Raw genomic sequence first — 12,933 nt, forward strand, 5'->3', positions numbered from 1 at the left:
TCATTTATCATGTACAAAATTCAACTTTCATTACACTTGATGAAGACAGGTATCCAGGCTAACCTTAACAAATCTCTAATACAAAGATTTTCCTAACCGAGTCTAACATCATGACATAATGCATTGCATACGAATTTTGTACATCCTATCGTTAGGGGCCAACAGCAAGGTCTTAACCGGTGTCAGATCACTATCACCAAATTTCCGCCCTCACGTGTGAGTGGTGCATGCGCAGAGGGCTTTACCCTCGTAGCCAACTGTAACTTCCCTTGTCATGGGGGCCCCCTTTCACTCGGCGCCATCTTAAGGTCGTCCGAGTTCCCGTGCGGGGTATCCGTAAGAAGGACAGCGTGGACTCCACCCCTTTCCCCGCACTCTCTTCCGCCGGAGCGGATATCCGGCCCCCGGGAAATTCGTAGCAGGGGCATATAGCCGTCTCTCCCTGGGAGGGGCCTATGGCCGTCTCCCCCTGGGCGATCCCATCCGTAATGGGTGCCGCCCCCCCATGGGAGGGGCCAATGGCCGCCTCCCCCCGGGCGCTCCCATCCATAATGGGTGGCGCCCCCACTAGGGACCTTGAAATCACTGCTCACCGATCATGACCTTACCGTCCGACCAAAGACTAAATAAATTCGACAGTTAGTTACCTACTAGTGGGAAAAACCTATGCTTAATCTTATATCACAGCTAGATATATCCCTCACTGTTACTCCCACCCTTGTCGAGCGGACGTCCCAGAATAGTACCCAACATACTTTAAACATTGCTACAAAGGAGAAAAGGTCCTATAACAGAGAAACAATTTTATTGCAAACAGTTCATTACACTTCTACAAAGGAAAAAAAGGCCTATAGACAAGTATTCAGTTGCATACACACTCTTGGAATCAATCTATAATGGGAGAAAACGGCCTAAACAAGACGCTTATGCATCACAATCATTTGCGAATCAGAACTTTGCATACTCACAAACTTCTGCAACAGGGGCTGGTGGGTGGGTCAAAAAACTGCAGCTTGTTCCCTTGAGGGCTCACAAGCAACGAGTGGTGCAGCCTTCAGAGCGCAGGAACAAGAGGACGCCTGCCTGGATTCCCGCGCCTTTTATTTTGCAGCGGGAAGGCGTGGCAGCATCTCCATCCCGCCCACAAGTGCACGGACTTCCGGGCGGGTGTTAGGACAACCCTCTTAGGTGGCGGGGGCGTGCTCCAACCACGCCACTTTGGGCATACCGGCCGGGGACACGCCCCCCCACCTGCAAAGGTTTTCCGTGCAATCGGGGCACCCAGCCATACGTTCGGGGTGACCGAGAGGTCTCCCCTTTCCATATGGCACCAATCCCAATGGTAGGAGACAGACACAGTTAGAACTTTTGGAAGGCAGGGGGGCCTCGCGACCCCCCCCGGCCGTATTTATTAAAATATGAAACAAAATTTAAAACTTTAAATTAAAATGTTTCATCTATCATGTACAAAATTCAACTTTCATTACACTTGATGAAGACAGGTATCCAGGCTAACCTTAACAAATCTCTAATACAAAGATTTTCCTAACTGAGTCTAACATCATGACATAATGCATTGCATACGAATTTTGTACATCCTATCGTTAGGGGCCAACGGCAAGGTCTTAACCGGTGTCAGATCCCTATCACCAAATTTCCGCCCTCACGTGTGAGTGGCGCATGCGCAGAGGGCTTTACCCTCTTGGCCAACTGTAACTTCCCTTGTCATGGGGGCCCCCTTTCACTCGGCGCCATCTTAAGGTCGTCCGAGTTCCCGTGCGGGGTATCAGTAAGAAGGACAGCGTGGACTCCCCCCTTTCCCCGCACTCTTTTCCGCCGGAGCGGATATCAGGCCCCCGGGAAATTCGTAGGAGGGGCATATAGCCGTCTCCCCCTGGTAGGGGCCTATGGCCGTCTCCCCCTGGGCGATCCCATCCGTAATGGGTGCCGCCCCCCCGTGGGAGGGGCCAATGGCCACCTCCCCCCGGGCGCTCCCATGGCGCCCCCAGTAGGGACCTTGAAATCACTGCTCACCGATCATGACCTTACCGCCACAGGCCAGATAGTTGACCGACTATCTGGCCCCCCCACAACTCCTATCTCCAACTCTCAATCCCACTAGCCAAGATATCATGTCTCCTATCAATAAGTCATTCCCCACCCTGGACAGTGGTACCCCATCGTCTGAATAGCAGTGGTCCCCCCAGATGCACCTGTGAGGTATACTTTGAAGGACAGAGCAAAACAATTTCTCCATTTTATTGTTGACCCTCTTTACCGAATGGTTCAACGCTGTCGTGGACCACCCACCCCTCCATACCCTCCTCGGAATCATGTGTGACCAAGCTATCGTGCACCCCGGGAGTGTCTTTGCTAACCAACTAACTGCTGAAAGTATGTGTTCGATTAAAGCCCGTCTGCCCAACCTTACTAAGTCATTGCCCCCAATGTGCACTATGACTACTGATAGCGGTGACCTGTGCCGCCCTAACAATTCTTCCACAAAACTTTGCAGTCGGTAAAATGTAAAATGTAAATTGATACTTGTATAGCGCACTACTCACCCGCAAGGGTCTCAAGGCGCTTGTACGAATACCGCTGTGGAACCCATCCTGGCTTTCCCCTTGAGGCATCCACTCCTGGGCACCCCCAAGGTGGAGGCCAGGCATCCTTAGCGTTGTGGGGGCCATTGTGGAGATTAAGCAAGCTATTGCCCAGAGTTGCAGAGTGGATCGGAATAGGCACCGAGGCGAGAATGATCAGGCCCGTGGAATTTTGAGCCCAAGACCCGCCGAGGCGGGGAATTGAACCCTGTTCCCGGGCTAGACCTCTGCATCAGGGTCTGCCGCTCTAACCATTGAGCCACACTTCTCCACTCGGTCAATACATAAGCCGCCCTTCCCATGGAAGGACACCCTGAAACCATATTCCTCAGATGTGTGGATCACATCACCTGCCCTGAATATGTCCGCGGCACGTCTCACGTATGAGTGGCCCACGACCGAGACCACTCGTCTTCCATTCCTTGTTCCTGAAGTGGTGGTTAGCTGATACTGGGCCGGTCCCAATTTCCTCCCTGCGTCACAGGCTCGTGAAACTGTAATCCAAACAAAAGACAACAAGCGTGAGTGCACTTCTTCAGTATATTACAACATGTGCAGCCATACGTAACGTTTGAAACAATTTGAAGACCAGCGCCCCAATTGTTTAACATTGTCTGACTGCAGACCCCCGGCCGTCGCTTCTGTCGCGGCCCCTATCCTGAACAAATGAGTTCCAAAATCACTCGGGTTCAAGCCCGCAGCTGCAATCGTGATTGCCAGCACCCTCTGGAACTGAAACTTTGTTAACGGGGTGCCGTTAGTATGCCGCAGCAAGGCCCCCCACCCCACGTCGTCACCCTTTGTTTTAGGTAGGCCTCAACGTGCCTCACTGGACAACAGGGACTACCCGGAGCGCACTGCAACACAATGCTACTCCCCTGGGCCTCCTGATCTGTCTTTGACCTGGCTATCGTGACCAGCAGGGAATTCCCCCTTACTTGCGTGTGGTCCCTGCGCAGACCCCCCTTGGTATCCCTTTTGTTGGCAGCCACTAGTTCGCCTACTCGCAGGGCCCCATAGAATGCCAACACAAATGCTGCCCGGAATAGGACAACCTCACTAGGTGAGGAACATGTCTCCTCTAGTTTGGCCAACAAAGCGGTCAACCTGTCAAGTCCTATCGGAGGCCTGGTATCCTTTTTGCGACCCTCTAGGCGCCGCCAACCGCGCAGCACCTTTCTGACTATAAAGGAGTCCATTGGGTCCCTGATCCCGTGGAGCTGAGCCATAAACAATATGGCGGCCTTATACCGACTGGCGGTTGCCGCCGACTGGCCTTCCTCATAAAGTGCCACTAAAAACTGGATAAAGGACCACTCCTGACCCCATCTATGCTCCCATGCAGGGCCCAAAAAGGCGCAGTACGATTTCCTTGTCCTGGGCACTGAACTGGCTGCCACAAGGTTTTGTAGTCCGGGGCGCCGATTTGCCATAATGCTTCGGGAAATGGCGCTGCCACTAGCTCCGCTGAGGGTAAACAATCCCTGAATGCCTGCATTTTGAAACGAGAGAGCGCATCAGCTGCATTATTCAGTACTCCCGGCACATGTTTTGCCCTAAATTGCACATTTAGCTTCAAGCATTTCAACACAATTTCTTTCAACAATTGCAATATCCACTTGCAGCGTGCTGCCTGCTGGTTAATGCACTCAACTACGGTCATGCTATCCGACCAAAATATCACCGAGCGGTTTCGGAACTCTTCTGGCCAGGCTGACAACGCTACCCAGATGGGGAATAACTCTAGGAAACCAATGTTGCCCGTCAAGCCACTTGTTTCCCACCATGCTGGCCATTTCTGGGCCGACCATCGGTCACCAAGGATCGCGCCAAACCCCACACTGCCCGCAGAGTCGGTCCATAAACCTAATTCTGCTGACGAGGCCGGGGCTTTGCTCCAGACCACCCGGCCGTTGAAATCTGCCAGGAATGCCAGCCAAATGAGCATGTCCTGGCGAACCTCTGCCGACAGCCTCGTACGATGGTGCCCCTCCTTGAGGCCAACCATGGCCTGAGCAATGGATCGGGAGAAAGGGTGAGCCATCGGTATAACCCTCAGTGCAAAATTCAGCTGTCCAACTGTTTGCTGTAGTTGGTGCAGTGTCACCTTGTCGTTCCGAAGACATTGCAACAAGGAAGCCCTGAATTTGGCGATTTTTTCCGCCGGCAGACGGAAGCAACCCTCCACGGAGTCTAGTTCAGTACCCAGAAACTCCAGGGAGGTAGTTGGACCCACTGTCTTACTTGGCGCCAACGGAACCCCGAAACCCCGCATGAGCACACAGAATTCCCGTAATGCCCGTGCACAGTCCCGAGAGCCCGCCTGGCCGAGAAACAGGAAATCATCGAGATAATGCATCACATGTTGGTGCCCTGAGGCCTTCGAGAATGCCCACTCTAGAAATGAGTTAAACATTTCAAAATAGGCACACGAAATTGAACAACCCATCGGCATGCACATATCCATGTAGTACTTCCCCTGGTATGCGAAACCCAACAAGTGCTGATCCTGGGGATGCACCGGTAGTAACCTAAATGCGGATTCAATATACGATTTTGCTAACAATGCACCCGGGCCTAGGCGGTTCAACATTACCACTGCGTCATCAAATGATGCATACCTCACATCACCTGCATCGATTGCCTCATTCACGGAAGCCCCCCTTGGTGCAGATAGGTTATGAATGAGCCTGAATTCCCCCGGCTCCTTCTTGGGAACTACCCCTAAAGGGGCACACACAAAATTGGCCGTTGGTAGTTCACCGAACAGTCCTGCAACCCGCCCCATGCGAACCTCTTTTGCAATTTTTGTGGAAGCCATACGAGAAGCCATCTCGCAGGATCCCGGCAGACACATGATCAGGGTATTTGTTCAGCCAGGGAGTCAAAGCCAGAATATCCACGGGCGATTGTTTGGACATCTGAGGCACCGTGTCAATCCTGCTTGGTACCCCCTTTTCCTCCAGTATTATTGCCTCTGGATCGGCAGCTAGTTTCGTGGTGGGAGGTGTTACCACAACCTGCGCAGGCATGCCTGAACCTGCATGTTCCCTGCGGCCTGCTACACGTTCCCTTGTTAAAACCCCAACATACTCCTCGCTTATTCCCATTCCCGCCCGATCTAGACTGAGCATCTCCCCCGTGGGCTGGTCGAAAGGGTTGTGGATGTTTCTGCTGAAAAGCCCTGAAGCCGTTTGCACTCGACCCTGATCCACCCGCCGTGCCCGGCGTGAACTGCGCATGCCAAGATACAGTGTCCAAAAAATCCCAAGTCTGTGATTCATTAAACTCTTTCGCTTTTCTAAACGACACATCATACCCTTTCCATGCGTCCCCTCCATACTTCTCATGGAAGCCCGTGATCCTGCTCTGGTAGCAAGCAAGGTCTCCCAACAATTCTGGTGTTCGCTCACCCATAATTGCCACAAAAACAGAAAAAGCCCTGATACAGTTCATCATTGACTCTTCCACCCTGAATTCTGCCATTTTTGCCCTCCATTCACTGGGGTGCCACAAATCTTTCTGGGTCTTGTCATATTCTAACTCACGATTGTCCGTTAACAATGAAAATGTATTAATGTATTTATTCGCCCACACCATCTCTTTTGTGGCCATAGGAACATGTTGTGCCAGGCATTCCCGCCTTGAAGGTACAGCGCCCTCCCCCATTATTGGGAGCGACCTCTTACCATCTTCTGTCGTACCTCCGGTCGTGTCCGTCGACTTGTTCCGATTCTCGACCGCGGCTGGGTTCGCCACCTGCAGAGGAGTAGAAGGCGCGTTCGCTGCCCCAGAGCCCCTTGCCTGCCTGAGCTGGTCGATAATTTGCCTAGCCTCCTCAGCTGGATCTTCTGCAGCCGTGGATCCCCCGCTCCCTTCTTCAACCAAGGCAACACCGCCGCTAGATGCATCGCCAGTTTGGGGGGCACTTGATCCTTATCGAGCGGTGTGCTAATCACAGGGATTGGCAATCCTCCATCCTTTGGGTACCGGGCTGGCCGCTGGTGTTACTGGGACCAGTGGGACCTCAATCAGGACCGGGGCCTCGCTAGGACCCACTTTCCCTTTCTTCTTTTTCCCCTTATCTCCCCCTAGAGTAACGTTCAGCAAAGCAGGTCCCACGATCCTCTTAGGTCTCCCTGAGGGCCACGCCTGAGCTTCCACTTTTTTCTGGAGCGCCGCTAAGCCGCGACCCAGTCGGTCTACTTTACCAAATTTTCTGTCCATCGCCGACACTTGGTTTACCAGTGTGCGAAGCATCCGTTCCATCTCGGAGCTCTTTCCACTCTTCTTTCCAGGCATATCCAATGTTCTGTTGTATCTCTGCCTGTTTTCCAGCAGCTCCTCGCATCCCAGATATGCCTCGACGACTGAAACAGAAAAAACAACGATTACGACGTTCAAAAACTGCAGCTTGTTCCCTTGAGGGCTCACGAGCGATGAGTGGTGCAGCCTTCAGAGCGCAGGAACAAGAGGACGCCTGCCTGGATTCCCGCGCCTTTTATCTTGCAGCAGGAAGGCGGGGCAGCATGCCCATCCCGCCCACAAGTGTACGGACTTCCAGGCGGGTGTTAGGACAACCCTCTTAGGCGGCGGGGGCGTGCTCCAACCACGCCACTTTGGGCATACCGGCCGGGGACACGCCCCCCGCCTGCAAAGGTTTCCCGGAAGATCGGGGCACCCAGCCATACGTTTGGGGTGATCGAGAGGTCTCCCCCTTCCATGTGAGCTGGTTGTGGCATCCTCTTACTGTGCTGGAGGGATTGAGATAATCACCTTGTGGATGCATCCTCAAATGATTTGGCTATAATCTCTGCACCATCATTCTTACGCCTCTCCCAAAAAACCCAGCATGCCAAGGGCGCTTCCCAGCTCTCCACACCGGGCACTCCTTGAGAAGGAACGGAATACCCACCTGTTGAGAACCTATCTAAAAGACTAACCTTAACATCACTGCTCTCCAAATGCTGCATGTGCCACTTTACTGCTATTATTTTGACTGTTGTCATAAATTGGGTATCAATCTTTGTTTTTCCTGTTATAGCAAAGTGTTCAACTGCCCTAGTGGATAGGTTGGTGTTACACAAATATAAAATAAATACATTAATTAGAGCTTTAGAAAATAAAACATGGAGCAAAAGAAAGGGACTGCTGTACAAATGAATGAACGAGGGGCAGGGAAAAAACAACTACACAGTTTTCGTGACTGTCAAGCATCTCACGTCTATATAAAGGTCTCAGGCAAGATGATAAGTGGAGAAAGTTTAAGAATGTGCTTACTGTGTGCCTCTAGAGTTGTAGTGGCCTATTTTATGTCCCAGCTGCCATACCTTTTGTATGTTTTGTGGCACAACAGCAAGGGTTTCAGATTTCTGAATGCAGTTAGCCAATGTGTCCTCTTACTAAGCCACAACATACCAATTAAGGGGCAGATTTACAATAAAGCCTAGTTCTGGAGCAGGGTTTTACAACGTGACGCGTCTCCCAGATGCATCACGTTGTAAATACCCCGCAGCATGGTGCATCTTTTGCTCCGCCACTGCGTCATAAAAGTGACGCAATGACGGCGTAAAAGAGGCGCAATGGGCTTGTAAATCTGCCCCTAAGATACTATAAACAACTTATTTATTTTTCTAGGTTCTTATAACCCACAAATCCATCACTTACGTGCATGAGCCAAGCTGAGAGCCCAGAGCCGAAGATAGGAAGCTGTGTTAGATATACATCCCAGGCAGTATTCAATTGTGTGGATGCACTGGTGCACAAATATGTCCCCAAAATCTAACTGAAATGACAAGAAATATTAAAATTGTTTAGTTTCAGCTCGATTATTCACATATTTGCAAACCTGAGTTAACCTTTTTTTATTTTAAAATAATTTCATGCATAGCTAAATAATTAACAACTATTGCAGAACTCCCCCCAAACCCTTCTCCATAAGTCTTAAAAGTGCAGAAGGAAATGGGGACAATTTTACCAACTCCCTTCACCTTGCCCGACTCAATAGGTTGGGCGTATTCGGCGATAGAGGCTTATACTGTTTAGGCATTATTAATGTCCTGATGATGATCCCCATGATTATATAGTGGGATCGAAACGCCATCGACCTTCCTGAATACCATATACTTAAAACGTATACCATGTGTCATATGCTTGTAATGGTGTGACTTGAATTCCTGTTATATTACAAATCACAGGAATCTGAAGCTTTTGCCTAAAAGTCCTGCTCTTTTTGTTTGTGATTTTGTTCACTATGCCAATTTGTATGTGTTAGGGTATAGGCTTGTGCCCCACTACCAAGAATTGTTGAAGGAATTTTGTTTTTGATTTTTCCAAAAAGTAAAAGATTGGGACCTCTGTCCGGCTGGACATGTCATAACGAATATAGTATCCATTGTGTCTACATTGATTGTTGTCAGAATATTACTTATGCATGGGACCACTGTTGTTTACAAAATAAAAGCATGTCGTTATATGGCACTGCGCAACTCCGAATTGACATCGTCCATGCCAGTGATGTCACTAGAGTCCATATAAGATGCCCTCCAACGTGTTGACATCAGTTTCTTCTGTGTCCAGATTCGGCACCAACAATCGAAGCCACCATAGAAACTGGTTGTGGAAACAGTGTGCCGGAAAAGGGTAGAAACATTTTTGTTAGTAATAGTTACAAAGTCTTAAAAAAAGACATGGTAATACCCAGAAAAAGATATTGTTTGGAAAGACAAACCACATCGTAAAGCAAACAGAATAAGAACACCGACCAATGGTGTGAGAATCCAGGGTCCTTGAAGGTGTGTAATCATAACGCCACAATCCATTCGCAGAGCAAGGAGGATGAGCGGGAGTCAAGAAATCTGCAGCTAAATTATGTCCCTACCAGATAATGCATTACTGAAGGTAAGTAAATTATTCATCCGATAGAGATATCTAGCCACAGATTCCTTAACTTTTGAATTAAATGCTGTAGGAAATTACCCTTTTTTGCACAGTTATCCCCTAACTTTTTGGCAGATACCTGATGCCAACTTCACCAAGTGTATGCTGGGGCCTGGTCTCGAGGCCCGACGCCTGTGTTCCTTTCCCAAAACTGCACCTTTGTACCCACAATTGGAACATCTATAGCCACAGGTAAGCCTCTTGTAAAAGGTAGCTTAGATACCAAGGGCCATGTGACCAGCGAAGGACTCGAGGGTTGCAGCACCTATAGTGCCACGCTTAGAGGCCCTGCACCTAGACACCCTCAGACTGCCACTACAGGCTGCGTGTCTTGGTGCAGAGAAACGTGAAGAGTCGACATGGCACACACCGTGTGTGCTATGCCTGAAATCGACTGCCTGGGGCCTAGGTAAGCCACCGCTCTAGCAGGGTGAACTACACCACAGGTGAGGGTACAGTTGCATGAGCACTGCACCCCTACAGTGTCTAAGTCCATTTTTAGACAATGTAAGTGCAGTAAAGACATAAAGAGTTTATGGTCTGGGAGTTGGTTACTACGAACTCCACAGCTCCACAATGGCTTTACTGAAACCTGGGAAGTTTGGTTGCAAACATTCCTGCTCCCTAGGCCAGTATGGGATTTAATGTAAAAAGCACTCATAGGACATCTTAGAGACACTCCCTATAAAATGAACAGCCCTGCTGTGGTTACTGAATGTCTAACCATATTCTGCCAACACAAAAGCAGGTTTATGGAATCCTGGGTAGAGTACCTCCGCTCTCTGGGTCCAGAAACAAAGCATTTCCTGGGCTGAGGTATCATGTCTCCTCCCCCAGGATGGGCTGGGTCCATGAGGGGGAAGCTTCAAAGGCATGCTGCCTTTGTTAGCTGATCCTGACCTTTGTTACCCCCAGCAATAGGTTCCTACTGGTTCTGACCCCTCCTTTAGGCAGGAGAATTGGTGGGAAAACCAAGTTAGGGAAAGAGGTGTGCCCACCTTTGCTGCCCCCCTCTGGCGAGGGAAGCGAGGTGAAGCACACATCTCAGTCCCCTCCATCTTGAAGATGAGGGTTCCCAGCCACCCAGGGAGAGGCTCATATCCCCGTCCTCTAGAGTGTGGCATATTAGGGGTTGCACTCACCCCAAGGAAGGGATGTTTTTGTCCCAAGCCGCATACCCCTGTAACGCCCCTAAATTTAGTATTGAGGGGTGACCCTGAACATTGCCTCCTCAGACTGCAGAAGAAGAAGAAAGAAGACGGATTGAAGAGCTCTCCTGAATAAGGAAGAAGAGGATGACAAGTGCTTTGTCCCAGCCCTACCAGCCTGTCCTGACTTCGATCTGCACCCAGGAAAACTCTGGTGTGTCCAACAGGCAGCAGACATCCAGGACTCAGAAGACCTTCTCTGCCTTTCCTAAACAGACTCTGTCTCTCGTGAGCACTGGATTTGCTCGACCAAAGACTTCAACACAGACCTCAGGTCCAGCTGGTTCTGCAGTTCTGCACCACTCTGCACCTGACACCCACGGCCCGAGTTTGAGTGGCCCAACACTACATGAAGGTCCCCCAGTGATCCTGAATTGGGAAATGTAATCCCTAACCTGCCTTGACCTTCTACCCAACGTCTGCAGTCTCAACCCGAGGGGTCCCAGCGACCCGGACCTAAGCTGGTAAGAACAACCGATGCCCAAAGAAACCTCTGCACCCGACGCCCCCGGCCTTGGGTGACCCAACCGATGGTGTCCAGGCATCCCTCCATAATCCAACTTACCACTCTTGCTTGTGATCACTCTCAGGAATTCTCCTACACTAATCCTGCAGCTCTTCTTCTGAACCAGAGATCTTTATTGAAAGCAACAGGGCCCCCAAAGTCTTCTTGGCACCCTGCATCCAGCAGCCTCCATGCCGCTGGTATTGCAGCTCTTGTGCTGATTGTTGGACTCTGCAGCATATATATATACATAGATGGTGATGAATTAAGACCAACGGGCAGTATTCCCTCTGTGGAGGATGAGTTGTGTTTTTTGGGATCGCCATAGCAACTTAAGGCCCTTACGGGGGCAAGGATGGTCAATCAGAAGAGAAACGGGGGGAAGAGGAAAAGGAAGAGTCGCAGACCAGGAAGAACACGAAGTGTCTGTGAGCAAAAACACAGCCAACAAAAGGAAATGAACAATGCAGATAAGAGTGTCAATATCATTAACTTGTCTGACTTGGTATTAAATTCTGATCAATTGCAAATTCTATCACATGGCCTCTCTTATTGCGCCCCCCAAGACATGGACTATGTGCAAACCAGAATTTACTGTTTTAAATTTTTTTTAAACTTAGGCTTGCTAAATATTTTTCAGTTGTTAAACCCACAGAGATGAGGAGAATTGAACACGTAGAGAGCATCACTGCTCTGCAGGTTTCAGACTTAGTATTGAGAGATTTGAACAGTTTAGCTATGGGCACTATACACGAGGTATCTGATGATATGTTTTTAATGGTACAAGGCCTCCAAATCCATGATAAGCGCATCACACCTTTCAGACCACGATCCACTTTCTTACCTATGGTACCAAAGGATTCGATTGACTCCTTTAATGAACTAGTCATCCAAGCTTTAAAGGACTTACACACAAAGCAGCTCAGTAATAAATCCACAAAAGCAAGGGACATAGGATTAACCCTGGGCATAATACTACGCTATGCTAACGGAGCAAGAGGTGATGATTTTGGGGTCCCTCCTAACCTAGGACCAAGCAGATGCCGTGAAAACAAAGAGCATAAACAAAAAGCACATCTTGTGGAACTTCAGTGGTGGTCCCATCCTCTTAAGACCACCCCAAGCACAGTTATTGGCAGAAAAACAATTCCAACCAAAGGCCCTGCAAAGCATTATGGGACGAGATTAGCAGTGGACAGTGAATATTATAGTATCCAGTATCAAAATAATTCTACAAAGAGCCAGCGGCGTCACTAGGGGGGTGCGGGGGGTGCGGGCCGCACCGGGTGACACCATCACCTGGGGTGACACCAATTACGTGCAGTTATTAGTGCACTGCACTGTGCAAGTGCACCTGCTGCTTACAACAACAACGACTGCATTGCATGCCACGCACGCACGCACCACTGCATAATTTTGGTGAAGGTGCGATGCGCTGTGGCGGTGGCGTAACCAGTTTGTGGGTCCCAGGGCCGTCAATCTTATAGTGCGACCAATGACGGCCCTGGCCCAGCCTCCGCGCTGTGCTCCTCTGATGCGCGCCACCTATCACGCGCTTAAACTGAGAATGGAGAGTCTGTAGACATTCTCGGCAGGGGAGTGCTGCTGGGCTATTTGCTGAACCCCCACGGTAGGGGCCCAGTAACCACCACAGTGGAGTGTTAAAAAAAGGTGCAAT

General features: G+C 49.9%; 1 protein-coding gene across 1 annotated transcript in view; it reads right to left on the reverse strand.

The window, feature by feature from the left end:
- Window positions 1–12,933, reverse strand: part of LOC147734664 (uncharacterized) — a 5,992,067-nt gene that overhangs the window by 293,625 nt on the left and 5,685,509 nt on the right. Inside the window, exon 41 of the mRNA XM_086952471.1 lies at window positions 8,271–8,388. Within this exon, the coding sequence (XP_086808597.1) occupies window positions 8,271–8,388 (118 nt within the window). The remainder of the gene's footprint in view (window positions 1–8,270; window positions 8,389–12,933) is intronic.

This window comes from Lissotriton vulgaris, chromosome 1_2, assembly GCF_964263255.1.
Source record: "Lissotriton vulgaris chromosome 1_2, aLisVul1.2, whole genome shotgun sequence".
Lineage (NCBI taxonomy): Eukaryota > Metazoa > Chordata > Amphibia > Caudata > Salamandridae > Lissotriton > Lissotriton vulgaris.